Raw genomic sequence first — 16378 nt, forward strand, 5'->3', positions numbered from 1 at the left:
GAATCATGGCATTAAACTCAGAGAGAGACTACATGCTTGGCTTTTTCCTCTCTAGAGATTTAATCCCTTCAGTTAGCTGCAGGTTTAATATGGTTTTTCACAGTTAATGTTGCAGCTTACATAGCATAACTAAAACTACTGCACTAATTTTACTTCTTAATTTAAATTAAAATGGTAGCCCTATATATCTAGTTTTTAACATGCCAAATTACCCCAAAATTAAACTCTGACATTTTTTAGAGAAATGGTTGAAGATAATATGTTAACTTTGTAATTTTTCCCCTGGCTACTTCAATGTTTAAATTGAGTAAAACTTAGGATGCTAAGGCAGAAAAATAAATGTGCAACAGTGGGATTTCACGTTTGTTGTGCACAAAGTCCTAATCAGGTTAAGATTGTGGATGCATTCCAGATCAAATTAGGGGTCAGCAGCCAATACTAATTGGCATTGATGCTGCTGAAATTGTGTAATGGAGTATTGTGCTGGTTGTCACAGTGTGTTTTGTGCCACCCCTCCACTCCACTCCCCTTTATTTGGCAACTTAAAATTTAGTAAATGTTCAAAGGTTAGTTCTGTTATTTCCTCTGTGCCCTTCTTCTTAGACTTGCAGGTTCTGGTCTGTGCTAAAGACAGAAAACTAGGTAAGTTCAACATATGAAAAGTAGAAGGAAGTTCAAAAAAATTGAAGTAGTGTGCCTGTAGATACTAATTTTGTCTAATAAATACAGAAAGCTTAAAGATTTGCTGGTCAGTGGGGAAGTGGACTGCTATGCCTTTTTTTTTTGTCAGCTGCTAGGAAAGAGCTGCTTCAGCACAGCTTCTTGTCATTTTACTGAAACATTTTGCAGGAACCTTGTCACACTTGGCTGGTGGAGATGTGTATGGGTGTGATGGTCCATTGCCCTTCTCTGCTGATGATACTCCCATGATTGCCAACTCCTGTATTTGATGGCTTATTTTGATAATAAATTTTTGGTCTTGTGAGAGAGAGGAGGGAACAAGTCTTAAATGGACATTATCATGCTAATTAGGAAGCCTTAATCACTGTGTTGTCCGTTGTCAGCTCTATCAGGTTTTGATGTATTACAAATTAATATTCCAGTGGGAAAGACAAAATATCTCTCCTACAGGGAAAGGATGCAGGCTTTTCTTGGCTTTATGCAGAATTCTAGTAGTAGTAATTTTATTGCTATTTCTATGAACTGCTGGAGCATTCTGCTTTAGTAGTGTGTGCTGACTTTGGGTAGATTGAAATTAGTGTCTCGTTGTCTTTCTGAATGCAGACTTTAAAGCTTTCTGATATATGTAAGGTTGCTATGAGTAAATTCTGCATGTTTATGCACGTATGTCTCATCTATGGAAAATGGAAAGGGTTTTTATTTTTATTAGCATTTCCTTTTATTGCAGCAGAATGTGTAAGTTGCTATTTTTTTGGTTTTAATGGTTTAAATTAAACAGATAGAACTGATTAGGGAATAAAATTGTTGAAATATGTTACGAAAATCTTCTCAAAGTGCCTGTTGGATAGCTGGCAGGTAAGGCAAAAAGCACAGGGATTTTTCCCCCAAGTATGAAACACTTGCTGCTCACTGATAAGAAATAATTATGGTGTAATCATCTTAACTTGCAAATCTGAATATAATTGCAAGTACAGGGGTGTTAGGCCTGGGTGTGCATTTTGTTCAGAACAGTTTTTTTTCGTGTGTGAAGGAGTCACATGTGGACTGCCTTATTTTGGATTGTTCTTGGCAGTTTTTTGCTGTCCTGGTGGTGTGGGCTTTTCCTTCAGGTTTTTTTTTTTTAGCTTTATACCGGATCAGGTTTTTTTTTTTGGCTTTAGTAACTTTTTGAGAAGTTACTCCATGTTCTCTCTGCAGGTCCACTGTGCATTTCAATGACCTCAGTATTTCTAAACCTTCTGTCTAAGGTGCCTTTGAAAGACTGTTTTGTGGAGCATGCTCTATGAAAGATGAGTGTATTACTTACACCAAAAATGTGTAATCTAGCAATTTCAGGTGCCTGCTGCTTGAACTTTGGTAAGTGCTGCTGATCCCTATCAGCACAATTGCATAGGGAAACAGAACAGGCTTTTAATTAAACTCAGGCTTTGATTAAAAATTTTTGATTGTGTTTGAAGAGAATGAACTGAATTTGCTCTATGCCAGTATAACTAATAAAAAAGTAAAAGGTCATAACTGTTGCCCAGATGGGCAGTACCTGTAAAAGATTAGAGAAACTGTTTATGTTTAATATAGTTCATGTGGGTGTATTTCCATTTGAAGTAGATGTAATAATTGCTCAAAGATGATTAATGTTGCAAAAAGTAGTAGTATAACCCCTAACAAGTTTGCATATAAGGCCACCTCTGGTCTTCTACCAAGGGTAAATTTATTGGAGAAGCTTGAGGAAAAGAAAAGCTCTGTTTTACCAACTGCTTTTGAAGATGGTTTTGTTTTGTTTTGTTTTTTTCCTTTGTTTTTTTTTTAAGCAGGAAAACTGTTCAGTATTACAAACAAAAACCCAGAGTGTCTCTGTGTATGGATGAGGTTATGTTAAAGTGCCTGAAGATTAGAACATTGAGTCCTCAGCAAGGATTTTGGAGTGCAAGAAAATATGTTTGAAAACCTAGAACACTGTAAAATTAACCATCTCTACATAAATTCCACTCTCCTGTCTACACAAAAAAAAAAAAAAAAAACTTAGGGAAGCTTAGCTGTAAAGCTTGCTGCATGGATTTTCAGTGCTGCCTGTCAAATCTGTGATTTTTCATAATCTTGAAAGATTCAAATTTTCTGAATATACATTGGGACTGTATTTGACAAAAGCTTTTAATTTTGTTCAGGTTATAAATAAAAAATATATATGAAAATAGTAGTGTGCATTTAAGATCTTGCTCTTGTTTCAGCAGTGTTGGGGGGAGAAGGAAAAAAGGCTAGATATTCCAACTGGAGTCATCAAGCACCTGTGGAAGGCTGTTTTCTTTTTGCCTCTGTTTTATTTTGTTGTGGTTTTACACTACTTTATTTTTTATACCGGTCTATAGCTCAGATAAGTGAAAAAATATTGTGGAAAATCTTGCCTTATATGGTGCATAAAAGATTGGGTTAAGTTGTTTTTTCTGTGTTTATGTTGTGTTCCTAAAGATATTATCCATGAATTTTTGCTCTAGAAAAAGAATTGTTTAAATTTCAGATTAAAAAAATCCACAAAAACCATCCAAACACCCTCCCCAAGTAATACCCCCACATATGTTAGTAACTTAGCATCCTCACTATTTGAATATACATGAAAAATGAATTATTTCACAGTAAAATATTTATTAGTCCTTTCTTATGACTGGTTGGTGTGCATTCTGTTGTAATGTTGGTTTAAGAGTAGAAGAATAATGACTGTAAACAATATGCATTGTGTTTAACTATTCAGCAGTGAAGATTAATTATTAAACTCATACCAAGACAAAGGGGGTACCTGGTGTAGCTGTTGCACTAATTTACATTTACTACTGTTTTAATTCTCACACAGTTGTTTCACTGAGAAGCAGCTTATGCTTCCAAGTAATAGGCCACAGAGTGCCAATTACAGTAAGCTGAGTTTCATGAGAGCTTCTAATAAGGTGATGAAGAAGTGTTACACTTCTTTACAGACACAGTTCCTTTGCCTGTTTTCTGTGAACAAGAGTCTGACAAAGGCTCTGCAAGTTCCTGCTCTGGAGGAATCCTAGTGAAGTTAATAGTAGGGCTGGTCATAAGCATCAATTTTTGTAGTACAGTCACCTTAATCAGTTGGGTCAAATATCTGAATCATTGATGTTCACACAGCTCTTAATGGATTGCATTATATAGAATTAACATGGGCAGGTACATGTTTTAGTTCTTATGTGTGGAAGTTCTGACTTGTACAGTCTGTCTAATCTCAATATCAAATTAACAGTGGTTTTCTCTCTGTTTGGTGAGATTGTTCTTTGCAGTTCTTAAAACCCCTCTCTAACTTTCAGAAAGCTAGTGTGAGACTGAGAATGATGGCACTGAAATCATGCTGTGATGCATGACATGGAAGAAGAGGAGTCTCTTCCTCTGCAGTAACAGTTGGAAGTAATAAAGGCAACTACAGTTTTAACTGTGAATGTTGAAGCAAATCTTAGATTTCAGAATTCTTGATGCTACTGTGCTTTACCTCTGAATAGTGAACAGCCTCTGAATGTGACTGAAGTCCTTCTTGTAAGTGTATGGGGTTCAACTTGCCCATATATTCCATTAGGTCAAGCAGAAGAGGTCTGGGCTGTTCTGAAATTGTGTCATCTTGATGAGTAGTGCTGTGATCAGTGATGTTTCATTTAACTGCATTTGTTAAGTTTGCTTTTTAAAGTCTGGGAACTTTAATGGAAAGGTAAGACCAGCATATCAATCAGAATTAATTTTATCCTTGAAAACCATGCATCTGAAATGTGAATGAAGCATCTGAGTCAGATATGAAATTTATGGCATCGTGCAATAAAACAATGTCCTAATTCTTATGGATCTTTATTTTTACTCTGCCATTTTGAAAGTTTATTTGGAACTTTGTATTCTTACAGCATCATTTTTTGAAAGTCAGCAAGATGACATAATTTTAGCTATAACTGAGGTAAATTCAGACAAATTTGGAGATTATACTCATTTAAGAATTTGTGAATGTGTAAGTAAGTGTATGGATGGGGGAAATTTGTCACTTCAGCTTAATCTATTTACACTCCTCTTCCTGGAGGTGGAGGCTTTACCATCTGGAAGTTGGAAAGATTAGAATAAAGGATTTCATTACTTTCAGCAGAGGAGCCTCTGGGTTAGATCTCTTTGAGAATAGGGTAGAAGAAAGGAGGTTAGGGAAATTAATTAATGAATATGTAACCTAAATTCTATTTTGTGAAAATTACAGTTGGTAGGGAATACTGCAGTGAAAAATATATACTGGTATTGGATTAGATACTGTCTGGAATTGACTTCAACTTTTTAATGGATATTTTTATAATATAACAGACATTTATTTTTCTCAAGTGACGAGTTTACAGCTCAAAAGTGGGAAGCTGCTTAGAATATTCAGCTGGTATTTCTAGAATGTTTCTGCATGCATTTCTTTCCTTTACAGACCAGATAGTGATCTTTGCATAATGTTTGCAGTCTTATTCCAAAGTGCATACTGGGGAGGTTTTGGTAGTGTGTCTTTTTGTTGATTTGTTTTGTTCGGGGTTTGAGTTTTGTTTTGGTTTTGTTCCCACAGAAATTCTGTTTCAAGATTTCTCTTAGCCTGTGTCTGTTCATTTTTAGTAGTTAGCACTGAGTGCCTTAAAAAGACCACCTTAACTGTGATTTTGCAAGTGTTAGTTTGCTGAGGCTTTTTCTTTTTAGGCTCCTTCTTTTACTATGCATTTTGCATCTTTACTTATCTAGATTTAATTTACTTCATGAACCAAAACCATGAAGGAGAAGGTGTTTGGGAGAGGTAGGGTTACATGGAAAGTAATTTGCATGGAAATGTTTTTGTAAGCAAAGAGGTTAATGCAGACAAACTAGCACAGGAAGAGTTAGTGCATATGAACTGATGCAAAGAGAGGACAAACCTGTATTGTCTGGCGTAGGATGGTTTATCACCAGGATCCTGACAAGAGAATGTTTTAGGTTTTGTGTAGGATGACTATGTGAAGTTGTTTCTAAGGAAACTGGTGCTGAGAGAATAAGGTAACTTTTCTGTGCCTAACCTACGTGTGTGTATATATATATTTTAAAGTGCGTCAGGTCCTTATAATAGAATAATTAATGTGTGTTTTGTGGTATTTAAGGCTGCAGGATAAGGTCTTTATTATTGTTTCCAAAATCCTGTAAGTAACGTAGAGGAGTGTTTTCTTTGAATACAGAAGGTAAATTTCCTGTTCCACGTTCTTGATTATCTCAACTCTTTTCTGCTTTATTTGCTGCATGAACTCCTAGGAGAGGGATTTAGCTATGAGTGTACAACTGTGTTTAATTCAGGTTCTGCTTATTTGCCTCTGTGAGGCATTTCAATTTTTCTCTGTAGAGTCACCTGACTTCTGTAGCTTTCTACAACTACTCTGTGCAATACTATGAAAACATCAGCCTAAAAGTAGCTTTTTAAACTGTTATATAGTGTCTATTTTCAGTGTTGTATTTTCATTCCCACTGCCCTAATTGTTTGTCTGCAGCAATTTTGTATCTGTAAAGCAGTTTCACTGTAGGAATGGTAAAAAGATAGAAGGTTGGCAGCTCAGCTTTGTGGTGCTTGAAAAGGCACAGAAGATCATTTAGAGCTTAAAATTACTTAGAGGAGGCTTTTTGGAACAGATGGGCTGTACCTTTTCTTTACCCCTTTTTTGGCAGCTGCTGAAATTGTTGTGACCTTTTTGATAAGAAATGGATCTTACTGTGCAAGTATGGTACCATGAAAGTTTACAAGACTATTATCAATCATCTTTGACTTCTCTGTGGTAAGGCTTTCTCCCATTGTTTTCACATAACTTTCTTTGTTGCTGATATCAAAAAAGAAAGCTTTTTAGCCTGGTTTTTACTAGTGAGTCAGAGTGGGCAGGGAAGCAATGTCTTATCCAAGTTGTTTTGCATGACTAAGGCTTGTCTAATAAGGCTGGCAAACTAAATCCCACATAAAGAATACATCAGCATTTATATTTTAAAGTTGGAATGCATGCCTGTCTGCTGAAGCCTGCAATTAAATTACCTAAAAACTAGAGTTGGAAGAGTGCTCTTTCTATTAAGGAGAAGGCTTGAGCTGACAATTTAAATTAATAATCGTCCTGAGGAGGTTTTGCCTCTTTCTGTCTTTGTCAATTTTTACCTTGTTTCTCTGTACTCTGGGGCTGTATGGCCAAGAGAATTTTGGCAGAATGTTTGAACCTGTTTCAAATGGCAAGTTGTAGCTGTAGCTCTGATTTGTTGAGGACGATAGTTTCTAAATGTATTATTTTATGTTCTTACCAAAATGACAGTTTATGTAAGTAAATAGTTTGTGTACTAAATAAGATTCTGATAGAATAATATGTTTATGTATATGGATACAGGGAAATCACAGAGGTATTTGTACTATATTTATCAAAAGAGGTGTATATTACAATGCATATCCTTTTTCTTTCTTCTTTCTTCGCTACTCTTCTTGTTCTACCATAGAAGTAACTATGTAAAACAGGTATTACAGTGTTTGTCTACAATTGCTTCTTATTGTCCTCATGATATTTTATGGTAACTTAGCAGTACACTGTTAACAGTCTAAGATTTCTATCTTGGTGCATTCAAACATTTTATTTTTTATTAGTCTGTTACAAAAAAAGTCTATTCTACCTTCTCAACCACTTACTTCCATGAGCTTCTAAGACAAGGATGTCTTTATTTCCTCTGTTTTTTAAAAATTATTCTCATATCCAGGTTAGAAGTAATTTTTCACAGTCGTCTTCAACTGCTTCTTAAACATTTTTCTGCATTATACATATTTCTTTTGTTTGCAACAAATGTAGGCCAGTGTTTCAAATAAGACCAGTTTTGTATGCTCTACCTACATGTTTTCAGATTTACTTTAAATTACTTATTGTTATCAAGCTTCTTGATTTATTTTCTGGCTGCTGATGTATTCCTGAAGAGATGTTTTCATTGCCTCATCAAATATATTATCTAGTCTTTTTCCATTTAGTCTTTTACACCTCTGCATTCAGGAATAGTTCATCACATGAAGTTCAAATTGTGCTTTTGTTATCTGCATTTATTAGCATGTTGCCTGGTTTTCTTCCTCCAGAGCTTCCCAGTCTCTTTAGTGTGGGTGTGTGGTGGGGAAGCTTTTTTCCTGTGTCCTGACCACCTCATCCAATGTTGTCTTCTATCAATTCTCCGTGTTAATCATGTTTAACACAGGTGCTCTTCTTACAGAGCTATGAACTTGCTGAATCAAAGAAACTGCAAGTATGTTTAGTTCAGAGAAAGGATGCATTCTTGATGCTTTCCCCACTACTTTTTTTACAGAGGCAGCATGGAAAAATCTTTCTTTAAATACATTTCTTTCCATGCTCAGTAATGAATTGTAGATATGAGAGGAGTATGTAGCTGGAAGAATGAGCTATAATTGATAATAGAGTTTTCTGTTCTTTTAGACTTGTCACTCCATAATGTTCTCTTACACAAATTGCACTGTGAAGAAATCATGCAGCATGAAGCTTCATTCTTTTGGCTGACACAGTTCAGGTGTTAAATGCAAATTATTCTTCTCATGGCCTTTAAGGTAAAAATACATAATATTTTCATTCATTGTGCAGCTAGTGTGAAAATTGCATTATATGCATTTTGCCATCTAGTATAAAGTGGCCAAGAACTGGACTCATTTTGAACTGCATGTCCTGTAATATAATCTCTCCCATGTATGTTTAAACCAGTATAAACTACTGGCCTCTTTAAAACAAGCATACAAACAAAAACCCTGAATAAAATACAAACCAACAACAAAAACTCTCTGCATACTCAACTATCATATCTGCTTAAATATCATCAATTATGAATGTCTAATCAGTGGCATTTTTTTTCTTTCTAATCCCCACTGTTATAGTTGATAAGTATAGCAAGTGGTACTGGCTGAGATTATCTGGGTAATCATTTTGCTGTTGCAGATTGATTTTGGTTAGTCTTGGTTTAAATGCAGACTGGTAAATAGTAATGTAAGTGAAAAACAAGCTCTCTGATGAGCACAGTTGACCCTTTATTTCTTTTATTGTAGTCAAAAATTCTTCAGGAGTTACTTGAGTTTTTAAGTTTCATTATTCCACTTAAAAAAATATTGAGAAAGGTGAGTTGGCCATCCCTGGAGGGATTGAAAAACCCATGTAGATGTGATGCTGAAGGATGTGGTGTATTGGTGGAGTTGGCAGTGCTGTGTTGCACAGTGGCTGGACTTGATGGTCTTAAAGGTCTTTTCCAGTCAAGATGGTTCTATGATTCCATGATTTGTGTGCATAGCATGATCAAGGAGAGTGCTCTGACTGGCTAAAATTCTGATTCTTAACTGTAATTGACAGATGCACAGTGCAAGACTGTGACTTCCTTCAGAACACAGTATTTTAGTTTTAATTTTAAGCATAAAGATTCCAGGTCTAATTTAACAGCCTTATGTGTCATATTCTACTCATTTATGCCAAATGAGTAAGTTTAGGAGAAAACCTTTAAACTATCATTTCAGTTGCTTTTATGGGGAAGAGTTTTGGTAGTTGATTTTTTGTATTTGGTTTTGACAATGAGTGATGGCATTCCTAACTATAACTTTTCCTGTTCCATGCTTTAGTATGAATTCAAACTTGCTTACTTGTTCAGTATTCAAGAACAAGAAATCTTCATCAGACCATATGTAAAAATATTTTGGTATGTTTTATTATTACTGTTAGTAATAACTAAATTTTTGATTCATTTTTTATAGTTCATATATATTATAAGAACCTTTGAATTATAGTTGAAAAAAATTAAAATGTTTTTAAAATAAACATGAGAAATCTCTTATATTCCCTGTATCTTGTTTGCTTTGGGAGAGATGTGAACACTGTGGAAATTAAATTGAATACTCTTGGTTCAGGCTACTTCAACCTTGAATAAATATGCACAGGGCTTAGTGTATTGAACCAGTTTACTTTAGGGACACACCCACATAGTGTTTGATGTATTTATATTTTCCCCCCCCCAAAGCTATAGCAAACCAGGGAGTGAGTGTAAGCATGAGGTTTGCTTTCCAGATGGCCCTTTGAGAATCCCAGAGTCCTCTGTGTGTGAGGCTGAGGCAGTCCCACATCTGCTGTGCTCCTGTGCCTCTGCAGCCGTGCCCAAGGCACCCAGGTGGAGCTGAGGGCTCACCCAGCTTTTCCTCAGTGCTCCTTGCAGGGACAGTGCACCTTGTGTGCTGGCTGCCAGCCCATCAGCTGCCTGTCTTGCCTCTTTGCACAAGTCTTTAAAAATGGCTTTGATATCCAGGCACATATTTTAAAGGGAGGGATGATTTGTCCCAAAATTGAACCTAGCCAGACCAGATGTGGATTGCTTCTGTATTGATAGAGCAGTTGTGGTTCTCAAGCTGATTTACACTGAAAGAAGTTCCCAAATAGGGAAGCTTGAAGCTCAATGCATGGCAAAACTACTAATATACCTAGAGTTTGCTCCTATGTGTGTTGTTTTCCTCAAGCTCACTAAGAAGGGATTCTTTAGCAAAAGATGCTTTAGTTTAATGCGTGGTTTAATGTGTGGTTTTCATGACAGCACTGAAATTTTGGCTCTGTGAGGAATATGTACCTAAGAAATTATACTATGGGAGAGCCTTTAATATATTAAATTTAAGAATTGCGTGTTCTCCAAAGTCAGGGTATGAATTCAGTTCTTTTTTTATAAAATTATTACTTTCTTCTTTCACCTTACATTGTTCTTTGTTAGTACTGTGCCTCACTAATACAGAAGGATTTTCTACATAAGTGATAAGGCAATTCCTCCCTTCCTCCTGCTAAAACACTGAGCCTTTTTTAATTTTTTTTTTTTTTAATGGGAAATTGCTTTATTGCAGAAGGATTCATGTGGAATTTGGAGGATTTGGTAAGCTTCAGTTTGTAAGGCCAAAAAATGTTTACATTAATGCTTCTTTTACTTTACTATATTTTCTCCTGATTTTGTGATCATCATATTTTTTTTTATCTTTTAGAAAACGGGGTAGTACTTGAAGGCTTGACAAATGCATCCCAGGTTGAAAAATTTCTGCATTCCTTCTCCTCTTCCTCCTTTAGAAAACTGACTTCTTTAAAGAGGTAAAGTTGGATGTTGCAGCTTTTTTTCCAGGCAGAGTGATCTAGGACTTAGCTTCTTCTTTAGCATATGCTATGGTGTTTTAAATTAAATTATATACATGTATCACTCTGACATGGTATCGGGATCTCTTTGTAAACTTTGAAGAGATCTAATTAGTTCTGTTGTTTTACAGAATTATTTTTCAGTGCTTCTGCTGAAAGAAGTCACTCAAGTGTTACTTGAATTTAAATTAATGTTATTTCTGAATTTGTTGTATTTTAGGGTGTTAAAACCTGCTTTAGAAATCTGAAGCAGTTCCTTGCCCACAAGAGAGTTGTTATTCTCTTAATGACTTCCTGTCAAGGGCCATTGAAAAAATGATACATTAACTCAAAAAATGTGTTGGGAAGCCTTTTATCTTACTTCACTTCACTTTTCATTTAGCAAATACTGATTGCTCTTAAATACAAAGCTTTCAGAACTCAAAGCAAGTAAGTTCTGAGAAGAAAATTGCTGATTCCAGTCATCTAGTCTGGCTATTAAAAAGTCATTTGTTGTAGGACTTCCATGATGTAACTTGTATGTCAAACATATAAATTTTGTTGAACCTAAGTAATTTTCAAAACACAACTGAAAGACAACTGGCTGGAAGCATTGAATCCTTGTTTTTCCTCCTTCCCCATTCATGTACAGCATTTTAGACTAAACAAAGAAAACAGTTAAATTACTATTAAATAATGGGACTGATTGTCCAAAATGCAACTTTTTAATTGTTTTGTACTATATAATCTTATTGGAAAGGTATTAACAGCTTTTCATTGGGTAGGATTGTAAAAAACTCAATTTTCTTACCATAACTGATAATTTACTTCTTTTTTTTTCTTCTAAAAGTAAGAGAGAAGCAAAAGAAGTAAGAAAATGCTGGGATCAGAACGAGGTGTGGTGGAAGAATGGCTGTCAGAATTCAAGGTGAACTGAGAAGATTAATGATATCTACACCATTGGCTTAATGCCACCAAACATAGCAGTGGGGTTTTATAATATCAAATAGTTAACATTTTAAATTTCTGTTACTTGATCTTTCAGTTTCTTATCATTCATAAAGCATCCAAAGGTCTGTGTGATTGAGTTGGCTGGTACATAATAAGTAATGCATAATTCTAATAGTAGTTTATTTTTATTGTTTATTATTGTGGAGCAGAACACTGCAAGAGCAATGTGGTCTTTTAAATGTGTGTTTTGTGTAGGTCAAGCTGCTAGAATTTAACTAACAGCTGGATAAAGCTGTTCAAATTTGCAATTGAAAAACTTAAAAATTTAAAAATAATTAGTATATATTTATTTGGACTTAAAAAAAAAAAGAAAGGAAAATACTTTACTTTTTCCTCCCATTATCTGCATAAGATTAATTGTTTCATCATGAAGAATTTGAAGTATTTTTAATCTATTCTTCATGTTGATAATTATGCTGAGTGAAATACAGGATAATGCATAAACAAGAAAACAGGATTTCATAACTGATAAGAAATTAGCCTGTTATTTAAATTAAGAATTAGTAGTTCCTCACATCATTGATGAGAGTAAGTCATCATGTACTGTTGTTGGAAATTTGCTTAAGTTCCAAGGGTGCAAAATCCACAAACATGTTGCTCAGGGAAGACTCGAGGCTGTCCATGCTCATTCTATACCCTCCACACCTCTGAAATAACTTGAGTTGATTTGATAAAGTATTCAAAAAGATCCTGTTAAGTACAGGATATCAAGAAAGAGAGTCCTCATACCAAAGTAGAGCAAATGATTTATGGCAGATGAATCTAAACTGGTTTTGGATTTAATTCTGAAAGTGGTTAAGTGCTCCCAAATGCTATTTGTATGGAGAAGGACTTGTACTCAACTGTTAGGTTACAAGTCTGAAAATATACTGAACTTCAGGAATTTTCTGGGATGTTGGGATGAAACTTCATTCTTTTATGGAGATCCCGAACACTTGGAAGCATTTATTGGTCAGGGTAACCTGTTTTTTTTTTTTTTTTTTTTTTTCTGTAGGCATTACCTGAATCACAAATTTCCAGCTATGCAGCTACATTGCACCGAAAAAAACCACTGGTACCAGCTCTTTATAAGGTCATTCAAGACCCAAACAATGAGGTAGGAGATTAAAAAAACCTATTTTTATTCTCATTCCTGGATCTTTCACCTCTACAACTGAAACTGGAGAAACTAAAGGGGAGGAAGATTGATTCTTTTTTCTGATGTAGTCCAACATGGGTATGATCCCTGCTTAGTCTCTTGGTTTTTGACAGTTACTTTGATGCCTTTCTAATAAGACACAATTTCATCTGCATCCAAAAGTACTGTTTATGTTGTCTGCTAGGGGTCAAGTTTGGTTGTTTTTTTTTTTCAATTTGGTTTTTTTCAGTTCCCAGGAACTACCTGTCAGTCATAACTGAGACAAAGTAGGCCTTAGAGTGAAACTCAAAAAGCCCAATGTACTTCTTGTGTGGTGGCTTGTTGCAGTGGAAGATGGAATCATCTTTTAAAATGCCATTAAGATAACAAGATCTTCTCATGCTTATACTAGTATCACTTCTGAGTAATTTGGTTTACACTGCTGTAAACAAGAGCAGAACCAGGCCCCCAAAATGTAAATAGACACAATGCAAACTTAGCTTACCCTTGCATATAACTCATTTTGCAAGTGACATTAAGCTGAGCTTTCCTATCCATTGGCCTCTGTGAGGAGCATTTCTGGGCAAGTGTGTGAAAAATAACTTCTGAATAAATTGTGCAAGCATACCATTCTCTGACATGTCAACTACTTTAGATAAAATGCTTACAAATTCTTGGTGTATCATCTGTGACTTCTCATATATTTATAAATTAAATGGGTAGTGTACACAGCAAGGAAGTTCTTTATTTTCCCAAGTACAGCTCAGCTGTTTTAGAAAGCTGAATGCTTGATTGAGCTTCAAGGAGATTGCATAATGCTCATGCAATTAAAAAAAAAAAAAGCTTCATAGCTGTCAGCTTCATTTCAGTATTATAAATAACCTGCACAGTGACCTTTTTCTTAGTACTGAAAAGCTGCTCTTATTCTCTCTTCAACCTGAAGCCACCATTGCTGCTGTCTATGTATTTGTGTTTGTGTAGGCTCCTGAAAATGTAAAAGCTTCTCATTGCTTTGGGAATAAGCATTTGATTTATTTCATTTAAAGAGCAAAGAACCAGATTTGCAAATCTTTTTAGGGTGATCTTATGTTACTGCTCACTGGTGCTTGTCAAATATTACTCTTTGGAACAGCTGTTGCTGTTTGGGCCTGATTCTGATACCACATGTAAGATAAGCAGTCCTAGACACAAAGATGTCCAGCTTCAGGTTCTACTTGTTAAGGCAGGAGGTATTTCCTTGTTCTTCCAAAGTTATTTGCTTGTGAGGAATATAACCAAAGTGAATTCATTACTTTGCATAACTCTGCAGTAATATTTGTAAGTGAGAGGGTTTTTAAATATGCTTCATAGGGCATCATTTGTTAAAAAGGTAATTCATGGCTTATGAAGATGAAGTGCATGTGGTAGACTTTTATGAAAATACACTTTCTGGGTTCTTCAACTTGATGGGCAAGTAATTCTTTAGTGCAATTTAATCATAAAGTTGACTGATTTTTAAAACTTCTAGGAAGTGGCAAACTGTTTTGGGCAAACATGAATTTTTCTGGAATCACATCATTCTATCTTGATAAGACCAGGATTATAAATTTGACATGGAATCGGCATATTTAGGAACCAACCAACCAAGCTGTTTCTCTCTTTTGCAGGTGTCTGCTGTTTGTGAGCTATTAAATGAAGGCAAGCATATTGAAAAGTTAAATACAGTTGTTACTATTTGCCTTTGAGGAAGTGCTCTGACGTTTTTAAATATAAAGATGACTGGAGCAGAAATTTGCAAACAGTGTAGAGTGCGGTGTTGCTCACAAACAGCTAATTTAACTGAAGAATATATTGATTTTTGTGTAGTATTGGGATTCACAAGGAAAGTGCTTTTGAAGTACTGTTTTTCAGATAGTTTTATAATTTTTAGGGTTGGTTTATGGCTGTAGACAATACTCTGTGGATGTCAAAGCACTAGTGAAATTCAAATATTGAATATTCATGTGGTGCTAATTAGGTTTAACTCGGGGCAGCTGTGAAACAGAGATCACCTTTGCAATGTCAAGCAAGACCAGACCCAGTACTCTTGAAATAATAAATGGTTTCACCCATTGTGTTATAGTTAAGTCTAAAGTAAGGACATTTTATTTTCTACAACTGAATTCTTCAAAAAGTTAAGTATTTCCAATACTTGTCATTCATTTTCTAAAGCATTATATTTAACTTCAAGATATGACTCTTAGGATTTGGAGAACTTTTAAAATAAGCCAAAGGAAGGCTATTCATCATCTTCCAAACATAACTGGTTTGCATCTCTGTGAGGTATAAAATGAAGAGTGGAAATTACATCATTGACACTTGCTGCATGTTTAAGGCAGTAAAAATGTCTATTTTTTTTATGCTTATTGCTGCTTATGCTTATAGGAAAGATCTTATAATTAAAATGATTTTGTTTGTTAGGAAAAAGAGAGGACTGTAAGAGATATTTTACTTTGCATTTTTTCCCTGACTTCTGTGTTACTCAGTTTGCTTTAACTTCAGTCTGAAAGATCTTAGGGATTAAAAAATGTGTGCCAGTTCATGTATACACCCAGTACTGATGACAAAAGCTCCATTTCCTCTGTTTATCCACTGTCTTCTCAGTATGTGTATTCAGAGAATTACTTGGAAGAGGCTGGCTCTTTGGAAATGACTAGGATGTAAGGAGAACATTTGGTCTTTCTCAGTGTCAAATTGTGTTTCCAGGTGGGAGGCTCTCATCCTGTACTTTGATAGGAAAATCCTGGGTGTTGGTGCTTTTGAAAATATTGGTGTTGTAGCATCTTTGTGATGGCAGCTTTTTTGTGTGTAAAAAGCTTACAGCTTATCTTACAGCTCTGAACACACCAGAAGTGCTACAGTAGTCACAGGTTTTTACCTAAGTAATTGCAGTTGTTAAGCATTTTCCATAACAAATATGACAGCTACTAAAAATAAGGAGAATTTGAATGCTTGCAGCACCACTGACTGGATATTGCTTGTATCTTTCTAGGGAGAATGTGTCCCCAGTCTTAAAAGACTAATTTTATAAAATTTTCATTTGAATGTAGGTAGAATAAACTTAGCAACTGCTCTGGTTGAGTGTCATGTGACTTAGCTAAAATAAATTTTTCTTTTCCACTCTTTTTAACAGGACTTGGATTAGACTGGCTAATTTGAAATAGGAAACAGCTTTAGGCTGCTGTCATCTCTAATCTAATACGAGTACTATTTATAGCATTGCCATTGTATATATCTGCTTTCAGATAATATTTTTAGCTTTTCTTGCACTTGCCATCTCTCTGCAGATATGCTTGCATGTTTTGTTTTCAGAGGTTTCTTTCTTCTTCTTTTTCTTCTTTCCTCTTGATCATGTTTTCTTTTAAAAAAAATCTACAAATTTATTTAGTGATGTCCA

At 35.2% G+C, this 16378-nt stretch overlaps 1 protein-coding gene across 5 annotated transcripts in view; it reads left to right on the forward strand.

Annotated features, from left to right (window-relative positions):
- HYCC2 (hyccin PI4KA lipid kinase complex subunit 2) overlaps positions 1-16378 on the forward strand; it is a 49327-nt gene that overhangs the window by 7875 nt on the left and 25074 nt on the right. For 3 of the 5 annotated variants that reach the window (XM_018911643.2, XM_018911642.3, XM_030240142.2), the window contains 3 exons: positions 10712-10814; positions 11686-11763; positions 12841-12942. In XM_018911643.2, the coding sequence (XP_018767188.1) occupies positions 11713-11763; positions 12841-12942 (153 nt within the window). In that variant the 5' untranslated portion in view covers positions 10712-10814; positions 11686-11712. Of the gene's footprint in view, positions 1-596; positions 643-6369; positions 6477-10711; positions 10815-11685; positions 11764-12840; positions 12943-16378 lie in introns of those variants that run through there. The other 2 variants (XM_050976918.1, XM_030240134.2) reach the window with 2 other exon arrangements.

Source organism: Serinus canaria, chromosome 7 (assembly GCF_022539315.1).
Source record: "Serinus canaria isolate serCan28SL12 chromosome 7, serCan2020, whole genome shotgun sequence".
Lineage (NCBI taxonomy): Eukaryota > Metazoa > Chordata > Aves > Passeriformes > Fringillidae > Serinus > Serinus canaria.